This window comes from Onthophagus taurus, chromosome 7 (assembly GCF_036711975.1).
Source record: "Onthophagus taurus isolate NC chromosome 7, IU_Otau_3.0, whole genome shotgun sequence".
NCBI lineage: Eukaryota > Metazoa > Arthropoda > Insecta > Coleoptera > Scarabaeidae > Onthophagus > Onthophagus taurus.
The window spans coordinates 9207508-9234801 of NC_091972.1; the positions used below are offsets into that span (position 1 = coordinate 9207508).

General features: G+C 30.9%; 6 protein-coding genes across 13 annotated transcripts in view; 3 read left to right on the top strand and 3 right to left on the bottom strand.

Annotated features, from left to right (window-relative positions):
- Positions 1–3288, top strand: part of LOC111424479 (ELKS/RAB6-interacting/CAST family member bruchpilot) — a 29865-nt gene extending 26577 nt beyond the window's left edge. For all 3 annotated transcript variants that reach the window (XM_023058016.2, XM_023058017.2, XM_023058019.2), the window contains 2 exons: positions 47–194; positions 731–3288. In XM_023058016.2, the coding sequence (XP_022913784.2) occupies positions 47–194; positions 731–832 (250 nt within the window). In that variant the 3' untranslated portion in view covers positions 833–3288. The remainder of the gene's footprint in view (positions 1–46; positions 195–730) is intronic.
- Positions 3289–6570: 3282 nt separating this feature from the next.
- Positions 6571–9194, bottom strand: LOC111424480 (protein prune homolog 2). Of its 3 annotated transcripts, none has more exons than XM_023058021.2 (6): positions 9095–9194; positions 8672–9048; positions 8450–8611; positions 8212–8397; positions 6815–7286; positions 6571–6753 (listed from the first exon to the last, which is right to left on the bottom strand). In XM_023058021.2, the coding sequence occupies exons 1-6, from the start codon at positions 9097–9099 to the stop codon at positions 6627–6629; spliced, it is 1329 nt and encodes a 442-aa protein (XP_022913789.1). In that variant the 5' UTR covers positions 9100–9194; the 3' UTR covers positions 6571–6626. The 3 variants fall into 3 exon arrangements, with proteins under 3 accessions (XP_022913789.1, XP_022913790.1, XP_071054470.1); XM_023058022.2 differs by having other exon boundaries at positions 8672–9039; positions 9095–9189; XM_071198369.1 differs by having other exon boundaries at positions 8672–9036; positions 9095–9178.
- A 269-nt stretch (positions 9195–9463) lies between these two features.
- LOC111424483 (TIMELESS-interacting protein) lies at positions 9464–10809 on the top strand. Its single transcript, XM_023058026.2, has 2 exons — positions 9464–10228; positions 10282–10809. The coding sequence occupies exons 1-2, from the start codon at positions 9842–9844 to the stop codon at positions 10747–10749; spliced, it is 855 nt and encodes a 284-aa protein (XP_022913794.2). The 5' UTR covers positions 9464–9841; the 3' UTR covers positions 10750–10809.
- A 414-nt stretch (positions 10810–11223) lies between these two features.
- Positions 11224–13800, bottom strand: LOC111424481 (zinc-ribbon metal-binding protein lunapark). 3 transcript variants are annotated; one of them, XM_023058025.2, is made up of 6 exons: positions 13701–13800; positions 13501–13637; positions 13164–13393; positions 12845–13101; positions 12487–12789; positions 11224–11958 (listed from the first exon to the last, which is right to left on the bottom strand). In XM_023058025.2, the coding sequence occupies exons 2-6, from the start codon at positions 13525–13527 to the stop codon at positions 11609–11611; spliced, it is 1167 nt and encodes a 388-aa protein (XP_022913793.1). In that variant the 5' UTR covers positions 13528–13637; positions 13701–13800; the 3' UTR covers positions 11224–11608. The 3 variants fall into 3 exon arrangements, with proteins under 3 accessions (XP_022913793.1, XP_022913791.1, XP_022913792.1); XM_023058023.2 differs by having other exon boundaries at positions 12487–12795; XM_023058024.2 differs by having other exon boundaries at positions 12487–12795; positions 13707–13795.
- Positions 13801–16644: 2844 nt separating this feature from the next.
- Positions 16645–18029, bottom strand: LOC111424539 (3-hydroxyisobutyrate dehydrogenase, mitochondrial). Its single transcript, XM_023058116.2, has 2 exons — positions 17807–18029; positions 16645–17724 (listed from the first exon to the last, which is right to left on the bottom strand). The coding sequence occupies exons 1-2, from the start codon at positions 17856–17858 to the stop codon at positions 16829–16831; spliced, it is 948 nt and encodes a 315-aa protein (XP_022913884.1). The 5' UTR covers positions 17859–18029; the 3' UTR covers positions 16645–16828.
- A 4741-nt stretch (positions 18030–22770) lies between these two features.
- Positions 22771–27037, top strand: LOC111424496 (dynactin subunit 6). Of its 2 annotated transcripts, XM_071197686.1 has the most exons (5): positions 22771–22863; positions 24035–24202; positions 26215–26385; positions 26460–26730; positions 26791–27037. In XM_071197686.1, exons 3-5 carry the CDS (start codon positions 26225–26227, stop codon positions 26869–26871), a joined length of 513 nt encoding a protein of 170 aa, XP_071053787.1. In that variant the 5' UTR covers positions 22771–22863; positions 24035–24202; positions 26215–26224; the 3' UTR covers positions 26872–27037. The 2 variants fall into 2 exon arrangements, with proteins under 2 accessions (XP_071053787.1, XP_022913816.1); XM_023058048.2 differs by lacking the exons at positions 22771–22863; positions 24035–24202 and adding an exon at positions 26028–26156.
- Positions 27038–27294: the final 257 nt, after the last annotated feature.

Sequence of the window (27294 nt, forward strand, 5' to 3'; positions counted from 1 at the left end):
ATTTCAAGTAAAAAACACAATACTGAGAATACAATTTCATTTGCAGAAGAGAAGCTCTTGAAGCCGCTATTAGTGAGAAAGACGCTCATTTAGCTCTTCTGGAAATGTCAGGAATAAGAAATGCAAAACAATCAGATGAAGTGGATCGATTAAAATTAGATAGACGAAGATTAGTGGATAGACTCAAACAAGAGGTTGTTATAAATAATTAGTATTTATTATTTTTACAATTATGAATTTTAAACGACCTTGAAAAGAAAAGTTAGTCTAAATAGTCAAATGCCGTTCATTTAATTTCCACTAGTATTAAACTGAACACTTTTCCTTTCAATGTCGGGCCATTCCAAAACTTCTCAAATGTATAGAGTATGTCAGACCACAAGATTTATTTGGAAACGGCGAATACCAGAATGATAACGGTTAGAACTGGTATTGATAATTAACATGGGGTAAATTATCATCAAAAATTCAAAACTTGTAAATTAATAATAGTGTCAATACCATAAACCAATTTTGATTGCCATCCTCATTTACTTACATTTCCTACAAGATTTTTAATAAAATGTATGCAAACCTTGTAGGACAATTCATAAAAGATGTGCTCATGTTAAAGTAATAATGCGAGAGATTAGTTGACTACAGTTTTCCAAATAAATCGGCTAGTACAAATGGTCTGTAATACTAACAATCTTTTTTATTTAATTTAAGATTTCTTTTTTTTTCTCTTCAGAATGAGCTAAGTGTTTCTTTAATAGAAGATAGTTCCTCTTTTGAAAATTTAGACGAAATTGACAACGATAACAACTCAGTTAATGGAAAGTTAGAAACGTGACACAATGTCATGTGAAATGGCAAAAATAATTTCCAGGGATGATTAAAACGTTTTCGGGCGAATTTTGTAGTTTAAGAAGAAGACATGACAATAATTGGGGGAATGAGGCAGAGTGGTGCATCAAAATCTATGTATTCTCCTCGTTCGAGTTAATATTAAGTGTCAGCACTGAAGTCAAAAAAAGAAATCCTTTACTTCGATTAAATGACGTCGTGTGGTTGTTGTAATTTTATTACCTTCAGTGCTCAGACATTCGTATTCTGTAATATAATTGTATTATTATCCAATAATGAGATAAAAAGTAATAATTGTAGCTTTTATTATAAAACAATTATGATAGTATACGTTCGTCCTATTTAAAAGGTGAATTATTATAGTTAAAAATATTAACGATATTATTTTAAAATCTCGTTACTCCTTTATGTTCATAGTTAATATCGGATAATTAATTGTGTACAGATAATTTTAAGTCTCACAATTATCTTGTATGTATTTAATTCACCATCATCATCTTCAAAAATACACATACGCGTGCGTAAGTAAAGCAAAAAACATAGATGGGCAAAAAACATAGCTTAGAAGAGCATTTAAACATTAAACTAGCAAAAATATAGATCTTGCATCAGTCATACTATTAATAAGTAAAAACATTGGCCGACAAGGTACAATATGTTTAGGTAAATGTACAGTATTGTAAAAAACTTCGTTATTTGCGTGAAAATAAGAGAATTAATCGAGAGGAATAAGTCAGCGGGCGACAAGGAAAATGATAAAATTCTTCCAGGCGTCCCTAAGGATATGCGCACAAAACCGCCCCCTGACAAACTCCCCCGACTAGCACGAAATTTTCGTTTTAATTTTAAATTGTTGAATAACGCGCATAAAGTCGCTGAGTTTTCGCATTTGTACATTCATCAAAATAAAAAAAAATCATATCATTAAAAACGGCCGAGCAACACTGCCAATCTCGTGCCATTATTACGTGTTTAACGCCATCGGTGGTGCAAAGAAGCGCCCCAACGGATGTTACTAGTTTATTTTTCTTTTACTCTTTTTGGGAGAACAAACAAACAATATTATTAAACAAAAAAATAAATAACGTATGAAAACCTTTCTATGTATATGGTAAAGAGACCAAACGTGCGCAGAAAAGACGATGTACCATTACGGTTTCTTAAAGGAAATTAAAAATCCTATACAGTAAAGATTTTAAAAGAAAAATGTCTTTTCCGCTTGTAGTTTAAAAGAAAAATTGGTTTTAACCAATATAAAGCACCTCATTTTTCTCCTCTAGTAACTCGTTAAACTCAAAATATGAAAAAAACCGTCTATATTTCAATAGATATTTGAAAACTTGAAAATATATTTGTTATAAAACTAATAAAAGTCGTTCAACTCCCAAAAGAAAATGAACTATTTCAAAACAGCTAAGTTACTACTGGTGAAAAAATAATCGAATTGTAAGGTACCCTCCTAACGACTACATATGTAATTGTACCGAGTGCTCTACTCATTCTGTGTGTATTTATGTACTTAAACTGTTTACGATTACTATTTACTCTTAACGATTAGCGAATATTAAAAAAATAAATTTAAGAGGAAAATAAAAATACAAGTGTGCACAATAAATATACGTTTGAATGGATGGCGAGCTATCAAAACATTAATGAATAAAATCACAACGTACAACACATCACATAACAGAAAAAACACACAGAAACACAAACACACACACACAGTATCCGAATCGCAATATAATCGTTATTCGCATCACATGTAGTCATCGGGAGTTGATTTCTCTGACGAAACAAAAAAAGAAATAATTATGTACTATTATTCACCATAGATCAACAATATAGAAATCATCTTTCAACGTGGCACATATCCCATATATCAAACAAAAACTCGATATTGAGAAAGAGTTTAAAACATAATAAAAATAAAAGTGAAGGAAGAGTGGAGAATATATCAAGTTGCTTTTTATAATAAATACTATATGATAAAATATAATAAAATTATATTACGGAGAAAGTAATTTTTGGATTCGTATATTAAAATAGAAAAAAAATAAACCATTGTTAGTTGAGCGATATAATAATAATGATAATAAATGTTATTAATTATTATTGTTACGGTTCTGTCCCTACTCGTTCGTTTCATTCTTCTAACGGTGAAACAGAAAAAAAATCACGCACCGTTTTAGCCCAATTTGGCGTTAGAAGCATTACCCGAACGATAATCCGAAAATAACAAGCAAAAAGCGCTGAAGAAACCAAAACCAATGTATTCGCGCAGTATGTTGTATGTATAATAGTGAATAAGTAGTTAACATTTTTTTTTAAGTTTCACTTCACCCCCACGTAAGTTTTCCTCCCTTTCATGTCATGCTGTTGTAAAAGCGAATCCGAACGATGTGTACGGACGAATGTGTGAAAAAGAAAGCGATGCAAAAATTATTTCGTTTTGTTTCATTTATTTAATCCTAACCCAAAATATATTAATAGAATATTGTCTCATATAGCACGACTTGTTACTGGTTCTTATTTATAAAAACGGTGGCTAAAACAAGATGTATTAAGATATTGCAAAATGTCGTCAAGAAAAGAAATCTTACAGCAAAATTGCGAAAAATTGTATATCTAAGCTGAACATTATCAAAAATTACAATGAGACTGATTCTTTCTACAGTTAAGTGCGTACAGGTCAGCCAAAGAAACTGTCTAGAAGAGATGTTATTAAAAGTAAGCCAAAACCCTAGAGTTAGTGCGCCAAAATTAATTGACCACTTCGTACCAAATTCGTTGCTATCGCTTCGGACAGCTATCGTCTTTTGTTTTCACCCTATCGGCAAAAACTGAAAAATTTACGAAAACTACAAACGCAAATATTTTACTTAAGCGCGGGTCACACTAGGCTGCTTGTCAGAGTTGCTGGTCAGCGGCGGACACAAGCATCAGCAAGCAGCGGCGGTCACACTGCCTGCTACTGCTCGCCATTTCGTTTAGTCGCTTTCAACAACCATGTCGTCTGTGGGTCCATGTAAACAATGAATTAAGCAGTTATTAAGGGTGGGTTAACAGAACAGACATCGAACATAAACAAAGGACCACGTGGCACGTGCTGGTTTACTCGCCGCTGATGCGCTGCTTGAGTGGTCAGACTGCGCTGCTCGCTGATGGTAGCGCGTGCTAGAAATTCACGTGACCTGCTAGTTGCTGCTGCCTGCCTATCAAAGTAGAACTTGTCCAATTTCACCAACCGCTGACAAATACTGAATTGTCGAAGAATTTTATGCTCACACGAAGCTGATTGATGGCTGACAGTAGCTACTTCCACAACTCGCGTCTGGCAAGCACCCGCGCTTTATAATCTCACGTATAACAAAACTGAATAAAACTTAACTTAACTTAACTTTAATAATGAAAAATTAACCTTACCAAACATTGTTTTCCGGGATGATTGACAGGCGGAAAGAAAACTGACATTCCTAATATTCCTTCACGGTATAATTGGGGTTTCAAAATAAAAGTGACCTATCCTAACATTCCTTCGTGCTATAATTCGGGGTTTCAAAAGAAAACCAATCTATTCAACATTCCTGTACGCTATAATTGGGACTTCAAAACTACCTGTCTTAACATTCCTTCGCGGTCTAATGAGGTTTCAAAAGAAAAGTACCTGTCTTAACATTCCTTCACACTTTAATGGGATTTCAAAAGAAAACAACCTGTCTTAACATTCCTTCACGCTTTAATTAGGGTTTCTTCACGCTATAATTGGGGTACAAAAGAAAACCGACATTCCTTCGCCCTGTAATTGAGGTTCAAAAGAAAACTGACCTATCGTAATATTCCTTCACGGTTTAATTAGGGTTTCTTCACGCTATCATTGCGGTAAAAAAGAAAACCGACATTAGGACTTCAAAAGAAAACTACTTGTCTTAACATTAATTCACGCTTTAATGCGGTTTCAAAAGAAAACTACCTGTCTTAACATTCCTTCACGCTTTAATTAGGGTTTCTTCATGCTATAATTGGGACAAAAGAAAACCAACACTCCTTCACGCTTTAATGGGGTTTCAAAAGAAAGCTACATGTCTTAACATTCCTTCACGCTTTAATGGGGTTTCAAAAGAAGACTACCTGTCTTAACATTCCTTCACGCTTTAATTAAGGTTTCTTCACGCTATAATTGAGGTACAAAAGAAAACCGACATTCCTTCACGCTGTAATAGGGGTTCAAAAGAGAACTGACCTATCCTAACATTCCTTCACGGTATAATTGGTGTTTCAAAAGAAAACTGACCTATCCCAACATTCCTTCACGCTATAATTGTGGGGTTTCAAAGGAAAACTGACTACTCAATATTTTTATTACAGTTGATTGACATTTGTAAACAAAACTAACCTGACTCAACTTTTCTTTTCTGAAATTGCTCATTTTTTTTTAATCTTACTATGTTAAAATACATTCTTTGATATTTTGCCGAAATTGTGTAGAACAGGCAAAATAAATTATATGCATCAACTTAAAAACCTTTTTTTCCATCATAATTATGCAACATTTATTATCAGAAAAAAAAATAACGAATTATTTTAGGCCATACCCAGCTATGGTTGTATTTAAAAAAATAAAGTTACCTACGCCACTGCATTCTTCGTAAAACGTTGCCCATACAATGCTTTAATTATAATACTCCATCTTTGGTAATAAGTGAAATATTCGCGTTTGTCGTTTTCGCAAGAGTTCTACGTGATAATGGACTTTTCATAAAGACACATCGAAAAAAGCCACTAATTTCAAGAACCAATCGCCGACTTCGACTGAAGTTTGCTCATTCTCATGTTGACAAGGGTAACTGTTTTACTAACTGTAAAACATAACGGAGGAAGTGTCATGGTTTGGGGAGCTCATTATGAAGCGACATCAATACAAAAATATTTTAGAACAAAATTTGAAGCAAGGTGAACCCAAGCATTTGGACTATGAGCGGTATTACTGCATATGTCACATGTAACTGATCGATTTTCGAGATATTTTGAATGACTTGATGACTTTTCTAAATGAATTAGAAAAAGTATGAAAAAAAAAAACAGGATACAAATAATGATTTTTAAATAGACAACAAAATCTTCCATTACATTTATTACCACAATTTCAATAATTTCCACACTCTTAAATCCCCTAAAGTACAATATTGCTATTCCTGCACTAAGAAAAAATTGCTTTTCCACATTCCACATAACAAAAAAATAGTTATTGTTTAATCACATTCTACTTACAAACGGATATTGCTTAAGAGCTATAAACTACTTATTTTTGGAAATAAAACGATTTTTTCTTGGTATAAAATCGTACAAATAATTCGATGTCTTTTTCCTTTACTTATTTCAACAAGAAAAAATAGCAGCACGATATTTACATTAAAATTTAAAACTTCTTTGTTTTTGGCAAAAAGACCGATCGATGTAAGTATTGCTCCCTATTTTTTTAAAACTTCTTGTTTGTACATTAATATTAATATCTTTGCATTATTTGTTGTACGTTTTAAATTAAGCTTTTAATGTAAATATCTAAAAAGAATTTTCTTCTTTTTGTATAACACAAATGAGAGTAAAATCACAGTTAAGTAAAGATTCAAATATCAAAAATTAAAGTATTGCTTATATAACCAGATACAAGTAACTTAAAAACACAGTTATATGAGTACAATTAAAAATAAATACTGATTACCTGTAGCCTTTTTAGAGATTCTCTTTAATAAGTTAGATTTTTCTTTTAAACAGAAATTCGGTTAAATAGAACAATGTAGCTTGTCGTAAGCTTTTACTTTCTCAGGAATTGCAGTCATTTCCAATGGAACTCTGGCAGTCAATTCCCTTAAACTTGCCGAAAATGTAATTTTTCTATAAAACTTCGAACTTAAAAAAGATAATTAAAGCATTAATATTTTTTCACATAATTAATCAAAAAAAAATTTACCTTATAAATGGTTTTGCCATAAAAAGCATTGTTTTAATCCACAATGTCGGATGCACAATATATAAATGCACGAGATTCTTCCTCAATTTCCTCCCAACCATTTGATAGCATCGTTTCAACCACGAAAACGACGGTAATTTCGACGCTGCGCCATGTAAATAAATCAACGCGTAATCTTCTGTAACAAGTCTCTCTAACGTCCATAGAACGTAAAGAAACAGATTATCCATAACGTAATCATAGTCTATTCGAGATTTATCAGGTAAATAGCATGCTGAAAACACGACTATCGCCGTATGGCCTCCTGAACGCAAATAACCGCCATGGGATAAAACTCTTTTATATGGTTCTATTACACGCATATCTATAGTGCGTTGTTCACCTCCAGGTAAAACCATGCGTTGCCAGTGCCTTGCGTGTTTACGTTCTTCAGCTGCACTTAATGGTTCTATTGGTTCTGGAGATTCATTTCCTTACAAATTAATACAAAAAACATTTAGATTAGATTTAAATCATTTATAAGAAAATGTCATGGTGTAAAGTACAATGTAAAAACATGAATGCAATAATTGAAAGGGAGTATATACAGGATAATTCAAATTCGACCCCCACCATTGGGATCTCAGAAACCAAAAATGGTTAAATGGGGGCAAAGTTGCGTATCTTAGAGGTCATCATTTTTCAACTAAGATTTTCTATCTATCCGTTTTAGTTTTTAAAATATGGCCGAAAAACAAAAAAAATGACTTTTTCAGTTTTTACCTATAACTCCATTATTTTTCGTTTTTTCATGAATCTGAAAAAACATTCTTAAGGCAACTTTTTATGATAAATGTCGTGACACAACTAGAAATTTTCTCCAACGTTTGGTATTTGTGAAACTATCATCAGGTTTATTCTTTTTTTTATCAACAATTCAATGTTTTTCTAAATGAAATATATTGTGTGATATATCATTGAAATCAGAATTAATTATCCTATTTTTTGATATTTTTAAACGAAACGTCAGAGAAAATTTCTAGTTGTGTCATGACATTTTTCATAAAAAGTTGCCTTAAAAATGTTTTTTCAGATTCACGAAAAAACGAAAAATAAAGTATAGGCAAAAAACGAAAAAGTCATTGTTTTCTTTTTCAGCCATATTTTAAAAACTAAAACGGTTAGATCCAAAAACTTTGTTGAACAATGATCAGCTCTAAAATACGTAACTTTGCCCCCATTTAACCATTTCTGTATCTCTTATGGTTTCTGAGATTTCAATGGTGGGGGTCGAATTTGAATTACCTGTATATCGACCAATAAGTCATAGATGATACATTAGCTTTAAATTTTTAATCAAACTTGATTAAATGTTTATTTAATCAGCAATGTGTGGTTAAAGTATATCAATTCCTTACTCTCTCCTGTTTCTGAACAATCATCATCCAAATCGATCATTCCTTGGAAACAATCCTCCGACTTTAAGCTATCAGAGTTGCTATCCAAACTAGAAACATCACTATCCTGGTCCATATCAGTATGAACTACTTTAATTCTTCGCAATTTATTGCTTCTTCTACCATGAGCCAAAAAGTTTAAATTTCCTATAACATAACCGTTAACAAGCAAATTTTTAGTTGTAATTTAAAATTTTACCTTCTTTCTCATTCATTGTTAAAGAAACATTTTGAAAATTTGAACTTAAATGTGCCTCATAAATAGACTTATCGTTTTCAGTATCACTTATATCGCCAGGACACACTTCTATTGGCATATCAATCATTATCTTTTTTAATTCAGATGGACTGGATGGAAATTCTTAAAAACAAAAAATAAAGTTTAAATGAAAAATAAAAAATAATTAAAAAAATTAATTACCTGCTAAATTATTATCATATTCCAAATTGTTTTCATCTTCACCATCAAGCAGATCATTAGCAGAGCTATGAGCTTGAGGACGAAACTTTTGATGTGAACTTCTTTTAGCTTTTTCTGGTATTAAATCAGGATAATCAGGGGACACAGGAGAAGTACAAAAATTCATAAGTGGGTGAGAATAAGTCGCGTTTTGCGTGGATGTATAATTCCTTGACGATTTAATGCTGTTTGCCATGTTAGTATTATCTAATTTTTCAGTGTTTTCTCTAAGTCTCAACACTTTTCTTTCCGGATTTTTTACACCTTCCACAAAGTTGTCTGCGCGTTCAGAAACGTCCATATCCTTAGATTCTTGAATTTCTTTTCTACTATAAAAACTAATTAAGTTTATTTATGAATAAACGTTTTCTAAAAATAACTCACTTCATTCTTTACAGGATTAAATCGAGTTCGATAAATTTCTTATTGACATTTTTTGTGGAAGAAATGAGCCATTTTCAAATACAGTACACATCAATGACATCTACAGTAATAAATGTTACCAACTATCACAACTAAAACGATTTCAAAAACATTTTCGCAACAAAATCAAATAATAATTTTATAAATTTACTTTTTATGTAACTCTTATTTCACGTTAATGATATATTTATCGTTTTAAAAGAAAATATTAATGAATAGTCTTTATTTGCAAGAAGTAAAATGATAAGATGATGTAAAATTAGCCAACATTTAAAACAAATAATAACCAAACCTAACCTATTTTTAAGGATAATCAGAAAATTCATAGTAGTGACAAATTTTCCTTTTAAACATCACAAAGGGGCGATGCCTAGTATTGAACCTGCAAAATCAGACATGGAAAAGTGTACACAAAATGACCAGGGTTATGTTGCCGTTCAAAACGTGCGAGAACTCACTCAAACGGATAGGTTAAATAAACGTCTTCTAGAAACGTTCTTACAAAGAGTTAATGAAAACGGGTTTCAAGTTCATATCGACACCGACGACAAGGAAGACGATCAAAACAATTAGAATAGTTTACTTGTATAATATAAATCGCGTTTAAATTTGATGTAACATTTTTGTCTAAGTATAATAACTTAAAAGCGACTAAATAAAGGCGGGAAAAATACTGATTACATCGTTTATTATTAAAATCCACTAAAAATGTCTTCTGGCGAGCAAAGCATTCATTCTGAAGATGAACAAGAAATTGAATCAGATAGACCTGTGCAAGATGATCATGAAGGTGAGGAAGAAAATAAAGAAAATGATGATGAAGCTACCGAAAAAAGAGTTGTTAAACCTAAACGTATTATTAAAAACCCAAGACCAAAGTTAAATGTTGATGTATTAAGAGGACCAAAAGGATTAAGCTGTTTAGAAAATTGCTTTAAAAATATAAAACTTAAAGGCACTCATGGTCATGAAGCTGAAGATTTAAGAGTCATTATGAAAACTTATGAGTATTGGTGTCATAGACTATTTCCAAAGTACTCATTTGATGATTGTTTGGGTAAACTTGAAAATTTAGGATCTAAAAATAACATGAAAGTAAGTTAATAAAGTTTTTGAACGAATTGAATTATAATTGTATTATTTTTTAGACTTATTTGAAAAGAATTCGTTTAGGAATGGATGATTTTGGTGTCTCAAAACCTGAATTAAGTGATGAAGATGATAATGATGAGACCGATAAAAGGAATGTGAATTCTGAATTCGATCTATTACAAATTGAAGTTAATCAAATGCGACATGCTGCTGGAAATTCACAAGATTTAACAGAGGACCAATTAGAGAGAATTAGACTTAATAAAGAGAAAGCCGAACATATTAGAAGGGAAAAATTAAAGCGTATGAAAGAAAAAGCTGAGATGTGTTTCACAAAGGCTAATACTGAAGAAGAAAGTATTTCTAAACCAGATGATGGGGAAAAAGTTGGAGAGTGTAGTTATATTGGAAGAAATGATCAAGTTAATATTGAAGATCAACCATCCGGATTTGAAATACAGAAAAATTGTAATAATGAAGAATTAAATGAGATTGAGACGAATGATTTAATGGAATGTGAATAATTTATTATATAGATAGGGTTCATATTTTTTGGATTAAATATAATTACATATAAAAATTTATTAGTTAGTTTTTTAACGAAAATATCCCTGATTTGGCTCCCAATTTATGTTTGTGGCATCATCAAGATTTTATTTTCTTTATGGTACTATTTTAGTTAAGCATACATAAACCTGTTTATTTATTATAATATGTTTAAAAGATATAATTCATTAAAGGAAATTGAATAAATTTAAATATATATATGTAAAGTAAAACATAAAATAACGTATAAGCACTTTATTAATTGATATATGAAAAAAAGGCACCTACTTCCGAATAAATTAACAATTAATATAAGTATAGTAGAAAAACAAACAGTTTAAGCTTTTGTCATTATCACAATCCGTTACCAAAACGTTTTCTTTTTTCTCATTTACTTCACTATTAATTTCGTTTTCATTTCAATGGAAGATGGGAAGAGAGCAGTACAATAATTATAGACAATATCACTTTTTCTTTGAACACACTCCAATTACATTACATCTTTAAAACATTTTTTTAAAGAGTAATTTAAAAAAACATTAATTTTAAAAAAATTAGAAACATCTATTACAAACTATACAGATTCTATATAGTATATATAGACTTAAAAAGAAAATGAAAAAGTGATTCTTTAGTAACAATTCTAAATTTAATACACTCAATGAAGAGTAACAATCTTAAAAAATTGACAGACTTAGATTTTTTCTCGTTAGTTAACCACTTTAATAAATACAATTTGGGGTACTATCAAGTAAAAGAGGACACAAAAAAATTAATATATCATTACGAAAATTTTATCATTATTATTTCTTTTGTAGGCATCACCAGCACCTTACATCATGATTCCGCAACCACCGACTCCGTTTCTGTTTTCCATTCCGACTCATCACCCTCCGTTTCAATCGGTTCACTAATTTCTGTAATTTCTTCATCCTCAACGGCACGTCCAGAATCGTCTTCATCTTTTATACTCTTCTCCTGTTCATCTTCAGAACCCGAAGCAGAATTCTTTTCCGACTCAGAAGTATCAGTATCAACGGGTGCAGGTAAAGCATTTAGTGAATAAGGAGGCAGTAATTCACTTTCTAATTTTGGAGCTGCTGGACGTTGCTTTCTCGCCGGGTTAAATGTAAAACAGTAACAACATTTGAATGAAAGATATTCAAATTCTTCTTTTAAAGCCATTCCTATTAAACATATTTTTTTGAAATATTTACATCAACAAAAAGTCTAATAAATGTTGGAGCATCAAATAAAGTGCATATAGATTTACCTAATGATGGTTATTTACCTGTAACTGGTAAATACTTGTCTTTACTTATCTTAAATGTGTTATTACAAATTAATCTAGATAACTGTTAACTATTTTAGGTATTTCCAATGAATAAATAAGTACTTTTTGAATATAGGGTTGTAAAAGGCATTATCAACTAAATCTATAAACACTCAGTGACATAAAAACGCATCACCCTAAAATGATGAGCAAGTATATAGCAAGTAAATATTCAAACTCCAATAACTTTAGAACATATTGCTCCATTTGAATATGGCTTTTTTTATTTGAAAGATCTACCTTTTACCAATATTTTTGTAAGTGCCTTCCCTATTTTGACGCATCATTTTAGGTGATGCGTTTTTTATGCCACTGAGTGTAGTTAAATGGTTGAGATAAAAGAAATAAAATTTTTATAAATAAGTTATTGTTAAATAATTACCATTATGACTAGAACATTGTTTGCATATTAAGGCATAGCGATTTGAGGGTCCATCTCCAACTAAGTACTCAACCACTTTATCAAAAACAGACCGTTCTCTAGGCAGTATTGATCTTGGTAACGGCGATATTGGATAACCAGCAGCCCCAACAGGCACCAATGCTTGTGAAGTGGTACCATCAGGATTTTGTTGAATCATGGAGGTGTGTGTTATGGTGTTAATTCGTGGGGTTTGATAAATGGCTGCCATTGAAGCGGGTTTTGGTAGTTGAGGGTTCGGTGCAATTACACGTTGTCTCAAACCTACAGCTAAAAAATTCCAGTTAAAATAGGGTTTTTTAATTAATAAGGTTTTAACCTGTGGAAGATGTTGGTGTTAAAGCATTAGATTGTAAAGGTGTCCTAGTTATTTCCAAAGAAGGCACTGTAGGATTTTTTCGAACTTGTTCAGGCGCATACTTTTCTAAAATCTTCTTGGCAACTTTATAAGTTTCTGTTTCCATGACTTTTTCAAGTATTTTCTTTTTCTCAGCATTAAGTTTTCTTAATTTATTCTGATTTTTAGTAATTCGACGATTGTAATAGAAAGAAAGTCCCATTTTTAAGAACACAATCCTACCCAACAAAAAAAATTAATATGAATGAAAATGTTATTGTTATGAAAATAAGTTATTTACATAATTGGAGCCAATAATAAAGGGACAATGTACAATATTCGATCATAAATCGTCGCTGGGAAAAAATAAAAGTAAAATAATAAGGCCGTTCCAAGGTAGACAATAATTGATGTGAAAAGGAATCCTCCGACAATCTTTCTTTGAGACTGTTCTGTATCTTTTCCATACGTTTCAATGCATTTTATCTCATCCTCCAATTTTTCCAACATCTCCTCAGTACTCTTCTTTTTCTAGAAAATTCACAAAGAACCACATCACAACTATCAAAATGACAGCTCAACATTTTCCTTAAATAACGCTCACAAACATTTCATTCAAAATCTTTTTTAAATCGTACCTTAAACTTTGTAATAATGATACCCATCTTGACCTTTTCGTCTACTTCTAATCAGACTATTAAATAGCAAAATCTCTCAGCATCTGGCTATCACTACTTGACTATCATTCACATAACCTCGAAATAATTCGCTAATCCTAAAAGAAAACGATAAAAATATACGGAATCGCAATAAACAGACGTAAAATGCAAATTCGTACACTCACTGCACTCGAATATCGTTACGAATGTCTTAATTTCCATTTCATTTTGCAATTGTGAATAACCAAAAAATTTCGAATGAGCTGTCAAGTTTAAGTCGATAATATAGAATATTAATTGAAAAGCGGGGAATTTAAAATCTTTAATTATATTTTGCTAATTATTACAATAAAAAGAATAATTTTTTAAATGATAAAAAATATATATTAGAATTTGTTGTTTTTAATTAAATTAAGATTAAATTAATAATTTGATTTATTTTATTATAGGAAGGTAATGTAGGAATCTTTATTACGTTTTTGCAAAATTTTAATTTTGAAATATTATTAAAATGTTGCTAAATTTAATACCTTCGTAAAGTAATCAAAGATTATTTTGGAATATTTTTGGATTTTAGAATATTCTAAATTTATTACTGGCATTCGAAAAGGTTTGTACTTGAACCTGGTCAACGGTGAGGACTATAGTTAACTTTTAACACTTAAGTAATCAACGATGTGCGTGTGGCTTGTTATTCTAGTCTATTTTTTATGAATAATACTGCACGTTCGGTAAATCATAAATATTTAGTGTACGAATTAATTAACATTATAAAACAATGGAGTTAAAGTTAAGGAAAAGGAATATAAATTTTTGTTATAAAAAATCGTTTCTGAAGAGAAATTTTTGGCAAAACCTATCTAATTACATTATTAAGTGTTTACATTTAAGTTATCGTTTTGGTATAGTGAGGGATTTTATCTATAAATACCTACATAGTTGTTAAGACGTCAGAGATCTTAAAATATTTAAACGTCCTCGGATATATCACGTTTACTTTTACGGTTTTTTTAAGATTAGATTTTCTGTTTTTTTAATTATCAATCATTTGTATTAATTCTAAAAAGATTTTAGAATTATTAAGGATAATATCGCTTAAAAACTGTTCAAAAACCGCTCAAATCTTTAAAAGATAGATTCATCAACTCGTTTAATTTTTATTTGGTCGTTAGAGAGCTAAAAATAGCCAGAGCGGAATTCGCTAGTTGAATATCACCATATAAAAAAGAAGCTAAATAACTATATTTAAAAGAATTAACACGCCCATGTGACGTATTTAACTCTCCTCCTATAAAATTTGTCCTTGCTCCACAATCACTCGTTGATAATTACAGTTTTGAATTAATTCCGAGATAAATTAATCAGCAAATACAACAACGATGCGATTTATCTTTTTCTTTTAACATTTTTATGGGAATCCTTCCGAAGTGTTATATAATGTTGTTATTATTTGCCGGGTTATCAAGTGTGATTCATTAGAATTTATGGATTTTCTTTTAAACGTTATTATCTTTGACTAATTTGCTATTTCTAACTAAATAATCTTTTTACAATGTTAATTAATGGGGATAAGGTTTTTTTGAATACGAGTTTATTTCGTTATCTTTTCGGAGGAATTAGTAGATATGCTATATTTAATACTTTTTGGTGAAAAGGGAAGGTTAATTGTTAGATAATAAAGTACTTAACATCTTTGTTTAATTAAAAAAAAAATGAATTCAGTAAAATCTCGATATAACGGATTAATATAGTTCGTTATATGAATAATTTTATTGTATACCCACTACTAAAACTACGTGGCTTTATATTTATACCAAGGACGGTAGAATCTAAGAGAATTGCTACATCCCAGGAATAGGTGCACAAGTGGAAGGCACGTTTGTGACGTCAGCGATGATTATTAATTAAAACTATAACTAACACTTGACCTAGAACTAGAAAAAATCGGGTTTAGCCATGCGTCTGAAGACGCGAATTTTTCTAGTTCTAGGTCTAGTGTTAGTTATAGTTTTGCACTAGCACTATCACTAGAACTAACACAAGACCTAGAACTAGAATCATTCGGGTTTAGCCGTCTTGAGAGACGTGCGGCTAAATCCGAATGTTTCTAGATCTAGATCTAGTGTTAGTTCTAGTTTTGCACTAGCAGTGTCACTAAAACTAACATAAGACCTAGAAGTAGAATCATTCGAGTTTAGCTGTCTTGAGAGACGTGCGGTTAAATCCGAATATTTCTAGATATAGGTCTAGTATTAATTCTAGTTATGCACTAGCACTGTCACTAAAACTAACATAAGACCTACAACTAGAATCATTTGGGTTTAGCTGTCTATTGTTAAAAGATTTTTATATATAAAAATAATAATTGGAATAATTTTTGCGTCAAAATTTGTCTGGGAAACAAACTTGATGTGTTTCAGATTTTTTACGAAAAAATCTTTTTCTGGCAGTTATGCCCTTCAGCTCGTTTTCAATGGGCTACCCTGTATATGTTGAATAATTAATAGAGGTGATAGTGTGCATGTTTCTGGGAGACCTTTGGTGATGTTGAAGCTTTCTGATATTTGTTTGTTTATCTTTCCTGCCCCATTTTTTTCTGATTTATTAAATAAGTAATATTAATAATATGATTTAAAAATACAATATTTTGTCCGTTATATCGAGTTTTTATTGTATATCTAATTTGATATAACTTATCTAAATAAGAGTAAGATATTTTGGTTATTATTACTGCACGTTCAATTAGTAACCGATATATTCAATTGAAAGAGTTGTAAGTGCTGATAAAGACCCCACGTTGTTTGACGAGATAAAAGTCATACGATATCTGTAAGACGTCGGCTGACTTAGATATATTGTATTTGCATTGCACTCAACCTTGCGTATCTAATTTTATACCTATTTGGAGAGTTGAAAATCTGGTTAAATCAGGAAAAAAATTAAAGAGGATGTTCTCATACATAATTCCTCATTCATTTCGATTTAGCATTTAACTCAGCAGTATTAAACTTTAATCATTTAAAAAATCAAAAACCAAATCGGATTTTGAACAAAAATTAAATTTTATTATTTATTTACATTAAAGAGGGTGAATAATTTAAAATAATATTTAATAAATACAAATTTGAAGAAAAATAGTTTATTATTAAAATTTTACTTAAACCTAACAAGTATCAGTTTAAAAGAAGACAAAGAAAATTTCATGCCTAAAATAATTAATTTACATACTTTATAATCCATCATTTTTTAAAACCACATAGTCATTTCATTATCATTATTTTATTTAATTTTGTATTCAAATTAGAAATCATTTTGCGCCTTTGAAAAATTCATAAGTGGATGAAAAGTCCTTGTCTCCATATCCCTGAGTCATCATCACCCTATAAATTTGATGAACAACGGCGGTGATCGGAAGAGGAGCGCCACACCTAAGAGCGGTATTTTGTGCCAATGCTAAATCTTTAGCGGTCAATTTCATCATGAAACCACCTTTGTAGCCGTTTGAAGAAGGAACATTCGGCATTAATCCGGGTACTGGATTGTAAGTTTCTGAAGACCAACATCTTCCGGTTGAAGAATTAATAATTGATGTTAAAACTTTTGCGTCCAATCCCATTTTAATACCTAAATTCATCGCTTCTGAAACTGCGGTCATACTAGCTGCTAATAATAAATTATTGCAAACTTTAGCTATTTGACCTGCACCGGGTTCACCGCAATGAACCACTCTTGCGCCGGCTTTTAAAAGTATTGGTTCGACAAAATCCAAATCGGCTTTATCGCCTCCAACCATAAAGGTTAAAGTCGCTGCTTGCGCACCTGTTACGCCACCGGAAACTGGAGCGTCTAAAAATCTAAATCCATTCGATTTTGCGGTTTTATACAAGTCTTGAGCTACCGATGAATCGATTGTAGAACAATCTACGTAAAGACCGTTTTTGTCAATTCCTTCCATAATTCCATTTTTTCCTTCTAAAGTTTCTTTAACAATCCCACCATCAGGTAACATTGTAATAACCACTTTGCATCCTTGAGCTGCTTCTTTAGGAGATGAACAAACTGTCGCCCCCGCTACCGATTTTGCCGCATTCGGCACAACGTCGAAAACCTTTAATTTCAATCCCTTTTGGATCATATTGGTCGCCATACGAGCGCCCATATTTCCAATCCCAATGAATCCAACATCAGTAGATTGGTTCCTTTCTATATTAATATACAATCAAATTTAAAATTAATCCCAAAAATTACTACGATAAACATATTTTTTTCTTTAACGCGGACTTACGGTGCAACAAGTTGGATCTTAAATTGAATAGGAGTATTGTACGTCGAAACATTTTTGCTACAGGTAAGTATAATATGTCTACGTGGGAAGAAAATCAAGTTATGAGAAAACGGTGTGCAGATCGAGACGATGGTCGACACAAAACTGAACGAACGACCCAGGCCGGACCGGACTGAAATGAATCGGACGACTTGAAAGTGCCGTTTCTGTGACGGTGGTGTGCACGACGACGACGCTGGGAGGCTTGTTTTCAATTTAGTTTACGTGTTGACCTTGTCGATCACTTTTTAACGATGGGTTTTCTTGGTTGCCTATTGGACAAATAAAAAGGCACGAGTATCTGTGTTGCAAAAAAAATTTTGTAATCTTTATTAAGCATCAAAACAAGACAATTCATTGTATAGTAATTAATTCAAATTTGAAAAGGCGATAAGATGATAATATAAAATGATAACTAATTTATTAAAATTTACATTATTAATTACATGGAAAGTGTAATTAGATCAAAGAGTATTATTTATAACTTCATCAAACTGCATATTGTGTGAATATGTATCATAATATGCCACGTGGCAATCGCAAATAGGCCACCAATACTACATGGGTGCTATTAAACGCACTGAAAATTCCTAAAAATAAATTTGCTACCAGTTGAGTTTTTTTTTTCCAAAAAAATGTTTTTATTTAATTATAAATCAAAAAATATCTTTGTAAAAATAAGAAAATATCCGTTTATCTAGGTCGAGGAGAGATGGGGATGGGAAAATGTCAGAAAACCCCATTTTTCTATCGACTGACGATGCTGATTTTCTTCAGGTTTTCAAAACAGAAGACGCAATACTGCCACCATATCCAATTAGTAGTCAATGATTAGTTATTAAATCTTATACATTTAAATAGATAACCAAATTTACATACGTGTAGAATAATTTGTATACACCTTATATACAGAATGGTCCATTTAACGTGACATCCGTGAGATAAGCGATTATCTCGAAAACGGTTCATTTTACATAAAAATGAACCCAATGAAACTTGTTCTGTGCAAAGGGGAAAACCATATGACGATAACATTTTTTGACTTTGACCTTAACATTATTTTCAAGGTTATATGAAGGTCACGACCAATCTTTTAAACGGCACCCTATATATTTTATTGTAAAATCTGAATCTGTGAATAAAAGTAAAGTAATTCAAAAAAAAAAAAAAAATTATACTGTGTGGTTTTGCCAGTACAACGACAAAACATCTTTTCATCATCGCTTGGTTTTCGCGGTTGATAACGCCTGATAAAGGCAAATCAAAATTGAAAGTCTATGTGATTAACATAATAAAAAATAATGACACAAAAGATTACTAATAAATATTCTGGTTGGGACAAGTTCAAAGTACGGCTAGAAAACTTAATTAGTCTAAACCCAAGACTAAACAATAAAGATGATCCTGAGGTTCAGGCTCTACACTTTTGAACGAGCAGCTGCAAAAGAGAGAAATGAAGATAATCACCCCTTCGAAATTAGGAATATAGCAAAAGAAAAACAGAAGAGTAAGAAGAATATGGCATAGATCCAGAAACGGAGCAGATAAAAGAAGATTCCGAAAATGATGTAATTATCTGAATTTAAATGACGTTAGAGTACTAGAACTTACATAAAGCGATGTAGTCATAAAATAATCAAGCTTTGATCAACCGTCATATTTATCAGTGATAAATTATTGGTATTTATTTTTCTGTTTTTATAAGTAAAACAGCTTTAGTTAGGGAATCAATTAAAATGCTATAGATTCCGCTAGATACAATGTCTTTTATTGATCTACTCACCATGAGAGGTCGGTATAGCGCAGTATAAAGCACAATCAGTATACTTACTCTCACGTGATTTACGTATTTTTTGTGAGTCTGATAATAACCACAAATGAATAGTGGAATATTGCATTTTTAGTTAGTCTATTATGTCATCTTACAAAAAAACGTTGTATGTACCAATTGCCTTAAATACCATAATTAAGTATTCTTTCTTAACTCGTTAAGAACGGTTCAGGTATTGAGTTTTTCAATTTGTCACTAAAATTCATGATAAAATTATTGTGGGCAAAAGAAATGCTTGATGTAGATGCCAGAAATCAAATTATGATCATTTATTATGATTTATAGATACATGAGATACATGCTGTTCAAAATTGATCAATGAAAGTTATAAATCTGAAAGATAGAAATTTTTGAACTCTCCGTATCCTTTAAAACAAGACATTGATAAATGATGTAAACCGTCACATTTTTAACCAGTTCTTTTCTGACTTATCCTACGCAGTTATAGAAAGATAAGCAACTCTCAAATCTCTAGAAGAATCCAAGTAAAATATATAGATCTTCGCTATGCTAAACACATTGTGAATTAATCCCGGAACGGAATACGTTCTTTTAAATAAGCGCGCATATACCACGGAAAAAACCGCAGCTCTCGCAGAGAGACCTTGCAATCAATTGCGTTCCTTTGCTCACCGCTGAGATTCCGGAGTGCGTTTCACTCGCATCTTGAGCAAAATATGTGACATCACGTGGAGAGCGCATTCTACTAAAAACAATAAGTCAAAATGTTCGGCAACAATATTCCGCGATAGAAAGTCGACTAACCTTTATACAATAATTTCTTCTCCTCTAAAATACTTTGCGGTGATCTTTTAGAAACATTACTATATTCCTAGGATGAAGGAAGCAATTACAACAATTCTCTCTACCACAAAACGCTTAGAAGTAAGAAACCTGGACTCTTATACTCGTTAGATAAAGGTAAGACGGCGAAATCGTATTATTGATTGTTTTGGCTCGTTATAGATGAAAGAAAGTACCAGTGAGATGTATATATGGAGTTGACCCACAACTCCAATGCAGAGAACCTGTAAGATTTATATTTATGAAATAAAAGAAGTGAAGATAGGATAAGGTTCTTCTCGTATCAAAGGACAGACCTTCTTGTGTAGCTACAGGAATAACCACCATAAGTGGAAAAGAATGAAGTTTGAAGATGTATGATATGCAATGGGACTCATCAATTGCTTGCCCGTTATATTGCCCGTGATTACGCATGGTGTGGATACATGGACAAATAGCAAGGCATTAACTCCTTATCCAAGATAGAAATGCTGTCAAAACCAAAGTGATGCTTTTGCTCAGAATGATGCGCATAATCTCCCTTATGATAATTAATATGGTTGAATAAATATTGGGAAGTAATTCCTGTATAGGAACCATAGTAATGGCTGCATGGGATTTTATAGATGGGTATCAGCGAAGTGAAAAGAAAGGGACAAGGATTGAAGACTTTGCAAAAGAGGATACTATTGCAGACACATAGGTAGATCTGTCAAGTGAGATTCGGAAAGCCAAATTATCCAACTGGGAGTCCTTACACTCGAAAATTTCTCGAATTTGAAGAAAGGGTAGGTATAATACAAATACACGCAAAACAGAACATGCAGATGTTAGAGACGAAGATCTTTTCTACGATGATTTACAGAAAACTCTGCAGAAAACACAAAATAAGCATGTTATGACAACGGGTAGCAAACTTGGACAATGTTAGACAGACACAAAGCAAAAATAAAAGCGACAGAGATGAATATCTACGAAAAATATTAAGAAAACTAGGAGATACATAATACGACGCAAGAAAGTCAGAAAAGAACTAAGCTTGTTAAGCTCTACTAGTGCGGTGGCACTAGTAGAGGAAATAGAAGAGAAATATCTGAAATTGTGTGGTCATCTGCTTTGAATGGACGTAGAAAAAATATCATAGAAAGTGTTCAATATGAGAGAAAGACAATATGTGATATACCAAGAATCCAGTGAGAAGAAGTAATAGAAAAAGTGAAAGTTGAAAAGGTGATTGAAAAGAGAAAGATGTTGCCGAAGTACTAAGAATAGCTAGAGGTTTGGATACCTACAGGAGATGAATCCCAGACCTAGCACCATGGGACAGAATAGGGTAAGAGAAAGAAGAAAATTTTATGGTTATAGTCACAATTTCTACTATGATTACTTTTTTTGATGCTCCTAAAATTACTCACAGATTTTTGATCACCTCTTTCTTCTTGATCTTGATTCTTAACAAAGTAAAATAACATTTGTCTTAAAATTGTGGTTATCGAAATAGAAATTTCTATTCAATCAGATAATTACACACGTGTGGCCAAAAAAGTACGTAATTAAACTGTTGCATTACAAATTACAACCGCATTTCAAAATTTTTAATTTAAATTTCTTTATAAGTATTACAATATTTTATAACGTTATTTAGACCAGATCACCATGTGCAGAGCAAATATACAGTTTCATCTGATAAGAAATAACAAACATAATAACTGCAATCTTTTGTTTAATGTAACAGGCGATTATAAAGTATGATGTAACCCTAAGATTAAACAAAAAAATAATTTCTCCTTTATTTTTAAGAAATGCATTGTATTTTATATTGTATAAACAATTATAATTTGTATTTCTAAAAATATTTTAGAGTCGTTTAACATTAATTTTCTCTTAAAGAAAGTGTTTCGTCTTTCACGTTTTAACGCTAACATAAACATTACTACAAACTGTTTCTAAACGGTCAAACTTCACCGTTAATTTAGTTGTATTTGAAATGAAGAAAAGACGACACTAAATCACCACAACAATGGCAATTATACGTTATTATAATAATTGTTTGAGAAGCACTATTTAGAATTTAAAGTAGAATGTAGATATTTTAGTTTTTTTTGGGACACCTGTAAATAAACAATACAAAAGGTATATAACTGAGAAGTGGCGTAAATGTTGCGCACCGCTTCAGAAGTCACATAACCAATCGAAACCGGCGTTACACACCTCATAGTTGATAACAACGCCGTGACATCATTATTTTTTCGTCGACAGGTATATAACAACGTGTTGATCGTTTAAATATAAAATGTGCATCTTAAACCACGAGAGTGTTGGTCGATGTTTTAGGGAAGAAAAGAAAATGTTCAAATATTAAAGGTGATAATATCATAAAAAAATAGAAAAGTTACTTTATGAGGTAAGTCGTTCAAAAATCTTATAAATTTTCTTATCTAACTGCATTCTCGAGCATTTAAGGACTTGAATAATAGTTTTTTAATCAAAAAACCACTTGAATGTGAGTTATTTATCCTTTTTTGTATTTTTAGAAAATAGTTTTTGCTATGAAATATGTAAAGTGATTAATAGTAATTTGTTTTTTTTTTTTTGGTTTTTCTCGTTGTGTTTCAAACATGCTACAATACAACCAGCTTCTTCAACTCCGATAAGGTTTTATCGCGGCCCGATAAACCAGAATTTCTTTATTGTTTTGATGTCACATAAAAATTCAAAATTCCTATTTTAAAATTATTGCAAAATTATTAATTAATATAAATAATTATGGAAGTTCATTTTGCTTTAAAATATTAACATAATTTTTGTTTAAGAAATTTTTGAAATACATTTAAGAAGTGTACCATTGGGATACACGTTTAAGGTTTAGCACTAATTAGCGTAGAACCGCAACTATTTACGGTAATAATAATAATAATAAAATGGTGAGCGCCCGAGAAGAAAATAAGGTCAGCTTAGAAAACTAAACGTGTGGCATAAAAAAATAGCAATGTTCTAAGTGATAAACTAAACATTTAATCTAGATGACGATTACAACTATTGTGTTAACCATCCGATGTAATCAAGATTTATTTGTTGACCTACATTTTCCTTAAGTAGGTGTACTTATAACGTTATTGCAACAATAATTCCTTTCGTAGTCAGTTTTAAGAACCGAGTTTAATTCTTTTTTTATTCATTTAAATTGAAACAATAAAGTTTAAATTTAAACGTGAAACATCTAAATTGCGCACGAGTTACAAACAATATTTACCAACCATACATCACTATCTTTATTCGAAATACAATAGTACAATAAAATACTAATGTTTGAGAATAAATAATCCCGTCGAAATTACCACATGGCGAAGTTTACTGAACACAGGGAAACCTTATCTTTTTTCTTATCTTCAGTACTAGGATTATTACTCGACAGCAACCCGTTTCGACTTTACATAACCGAGTACAACGTTAATGAATTATCAGTGGCAAATTGACTACCTATCTGATATCTTCGTTTTATACAATATCAAACTAGCCATTTAAGATTTTATAGTTTCAATGTCAACACCTAATAATATTATTTAAATTTTCAGGTACGATTTTTCTACATTTTCAAATTATATGGATTCGTTTAAAACTCGAAAATAAAGAGAGCTATCCGTAGACAGTACAGAATTAAATCACTGTCATGGAGTTGCTCTCTTTATGGACGAGTTACTAATCATCTATTTATAATAACCTTAATCTTGAAGAATTTTATGGTAAGTAAAAATAAAGTTATCTAAAAAATTGTATTAATTTGCTATATTTCTTAGTATTAATAAAATCAAAACTGTAAATTTATTTGTTAGGATTGCATATCAAAGATTTATCGTCAAATTTAAATAGTAGTATTTGTATTAAAATATTATTATTTAAGTATATATCGAGTTTCTTCAAGAATAAGAAAATTTTGTTCTTAAATTATGTGTTCAGAATTAGCACGGTTATCTATTCTGATATTTAAGAGTGCCAAATTAATTTCTACTATGTTTATAATAGATAAATCTTTATTGTGGAGGTTCAATAACTAGAAATTAATTTATTGAAATATTAAATACAGAAATTAATTTCCCGCACGGCGAAAGTAAGTTTTTAAACAGCTTTATTATTGAAAATACGCATTATAAACGTTATATCCAACTAACGTTAATAATAATTTAAAATTACGCTTATACTTTAAGTTTCAAATTTAAAAAAAATTTAATTATTAATTAAAATGAAGATTTAACGAATTCGATTGTGTTCGGTTTTCACAGTTTTGATTGGTTTGGTTAGGTTAATAAACAAAGGATTAATTACAAAGAGTTTGATGTGTGATTAATCGAGAGATTCCATCTATCCAGATTTTAATAACCGTTTTGTTAAATACTCGTATGCATTTTTTATATCTTTTTTTTCAATTTTCCTTTTATTATTGCAATCTATAGCATACAACAACAATAAACAAAATAAAATAATAACAAAGAGAACCCGCTCAATAGTAGGTCCAAAAGAAAACCGTGTTAATGCTTGGTTGTGACAAACAATAACATTTTTATGTAGTATAATAAATGAAAGATAGGTGATCTTTATTCCGACATGGATAGTTCTGGTAGGTCCTTTCGCTTCAATATATTAATAGTTGTCCGGCATAACAGATTTTTTGCAAGTCGATTTGGATGAATTTGCAGCCTTTGGATGACAATTACACGAGATGATCTCTTGACTATAGTTTTATTTGTTGTTTCATTTCTGGGGTTCATGGATGGTAAGTTTTTGGCAGTTAACCTCAAGGAAGAGTGCGATTCATCAGATCATGAGCTTTTTATAGATTTATCAACATCACCTCTTTGATGAACAAGTTTTGCTTTGTGCTTCTACTGTGCAACCAAGCGTTTATGCAGGGAACCATTTCTGCTACCCAGAGCACAAAACAATTCAAAATGAAGAAATTTGCACTGTGGAGATCTAGCATTCTAAAAGATACTTTGTACGCTAATCGACCTCAAAAACTTATAAAGCAAGAGGAAGAACAGTTATTGCAAGATATTGAATCCTACTAATCCATTACTACACATTTGACATAATGACCAATTAGGACAAAGCTTTCCAATATGGAATACATATATGATTAGTCATGTACTGTAAATATGTAATATGGTATAAACAGATAACCACTTGGGTTTTAAATTATCATGATTTACGTTTATTTGCTTCTGAAATTTTGTAAATATGACACATATTAATTGATAAAGAAATTTTTTGAGCAACACGTAAAACTCCTCATAACTCAGTTATGTTAAATATACCATAAAAAATTCTGTGAACATCTTTGTACACTTTAAGTAATAGATAACGTTAAATAAATATGTTAAAATACTAAGTATGTACTTTATTATTCATCCCTTTTTACCGAGGACGAAAAACATGTACGAAAAGCAAACTTATATTAGTAAGAATAGTGTTACATATTTAATTATAATAATATAACGGAGAAAGAATTAAAAAAAAATTAAGATTAATTTTGTAATTAAAGTAACAATTTCGAGCGCCATCTCTTATTGACAACCACAACTCCACAACCTAACCTCAAATATAATACTGATTCTCAGTTAATAACAAGTTATTAATTTTCGTTGAGAAATAACTGTTTTATTAATACAGTGTAATCGAAACAATGTCATCTAAACATTCGTAATTACTTTATAATATAAATATAATATAAATTAATAATCCAGTCTTTTCTTTCTAGTGTAAAAATAATGCAAGGTGCAATAGTTTGCCAGGAAGCAAAACTATGGGGTGATATCACTGTTGGTGCCGGAACAATAATACACCCATGTGCTTATATTACTGCCGAAGCTGGACCAATCATTATTGGTGACCGGTGTTTAATTGAAGAACAAGCTAAAATCACCCACAGGTGCTTCATCCTTTTCTTTTTATTTTATTTTCTCTTTAAAATCTTCAAAATGTAAATAATTTTTATTGTTTAAGGGTTCCTTTCGACAGAGAGAATCAAGAAAACATTCCAGTTTTAATAATAGGTGCTAACAATGTGTTCGAAGTTGGTTGCAATGTTGAAGCTTGTAAAATAGGCGATAATAACACATTTGAGTCAAAGTGTTTTGTTGGGAATAAAGTTACTGTTACTAATGGATGTACCATTGGAAGTGGATGTGTTTTAACCGAAGAACAAGTTTTGAAGGAAAACACAACAATTTTTGGGGAATATTGTGAAAGGAGAGAAGCTTTATGTGCACCGACAGTAAGATTTCTAACTATTTTGTGTTTGTATAAGTAATAATAATGAATTATTTGTTTATAGATACAAACACTACAAATGGATACACTTTCTAAAATGTTGCCTAACTATCATAGAATTAGAAAGCAAACTCATAAAAATTAAAGCAAGCTTGTTTATCTCAAATATTTTTTATTGCTATTGTATTTATTAACATTTAAAACATTTTATTTTTGGTTGCTTGTATCATAAATTTAATACACTTAAAATAATATAGTTTTTCGCTTACATCAAGTATTCATGTAAAGAAAATATATTTAGTTGTACTAAATTCTGTTTTTATTGTAATCTTTCATAATGCAAACCATCAATATGTATATGTAAGAGACTAATTCATAAAGTAGTAGATGTTATCAATTGAATAACAAGTGATAAAAAATGTAAAAAAATATACCTTGTTTATCCATGGATATAAACAAAGCACTTATGGTTAATTTAATCTGTTATTAATCATTAATACAATATTATTTGAAGACTAAGGAAAATATTTTTATAAATAAAATCTAAAGTACTTTCCAAATCATTTTA

What these genes read in the sequence shown, in the direction of transcription:
- LOC111424480 (XM_023058021.2), bottom strand. An exon ending in ATATGATAATAATTTAGCAG is followed by an intron (nt 8,612 to 8,671) that starts GTAATTAATTTT and finishes TTTGTTTTTAAG; the next exon opens with AATTTCCATCCAGTCCATCT. An exon ending in TTGTTCAGAAACAGGAGAGA is followed by an intron (nt 7,287 to 8,211) that starts GTAAGGAATTGA and finishes TTAATTTGTAAG; the next exon opens with GAAATGAATCTCCAGAACCA.
- LOC111424483 (XM_023058026.2), top strand. Translation starts at nt 9,842, where the DNA reads ATGTCTTCTGGCGAGCAAAGCATTCATTCTGAAGATGAACAAGAAATT. An exon ending in GATCTAAAAATAACATGAAA is followed by an intron (nt 10,229 to 10,281) that starts GTAAGTTAATAA and finishes ATTATTTTTTAG; the next exon opens with ACTTATTTGAAAAGAATTCG.
- LOC111424481 (XM_023058023.2), bottom strand. Translation starts at nt 13,527, where the DNA reads ATGGGTATCATTATTACAAAGTTTAAG. An exon ending in TTATTATTGGCTCCAATTAT is followed by an intron (nt 13,102 to 13,163) that starts GTAAATAACTTA and finishes TTTGTTGGGTAG; the next exon opens with GATTGTGTTCTTAAAAATGG. An exon ending in ACAATGTTCTAGTCATAATG is followed by an intron (nt 11,959 to 12,486) that starts GTAATTATTTAA and finishes TATGTTTAATAG; the next exon opens with GAATGGCTTTAAAAGAAGAA.
- LOC111424539 (XM_023058116.2), bottom strand. Translation starts at nt 17,858, where the DNA reads ATGTTTCGACGTACAATACTCCTATTCAATTTAAGATCCAACTTGTTG. An exon ending in AAGATCCAACTTGTTGCACC is followed by an intron (nt 17,725 to 17,806) that starts GTAAGTCCGCGT and finishes ATATTAATATAG; the next exon opens with AAAGGAACCAATCTACTGAT.
- LOC111424496 (XM_023058048.2), top strand. An exon ending in CAAGCTAAAATCACCCACAG is followed by an intron (nt 26,386 to 26,459) that starts GTGCTTCATCCT and finishes TTATTGTTTAAG; the next exon opens with GGTTCCTTTCGACAGAGAGA. An exon ending in AAGCTTTATGTGCACCGACA is followed by an intron (nt 26,731 to 26,790) that starts GTAAGATTTCTA and finishes ATTTGTTTATAG; the next exon opens with ATACAAACACTACAAATGGA.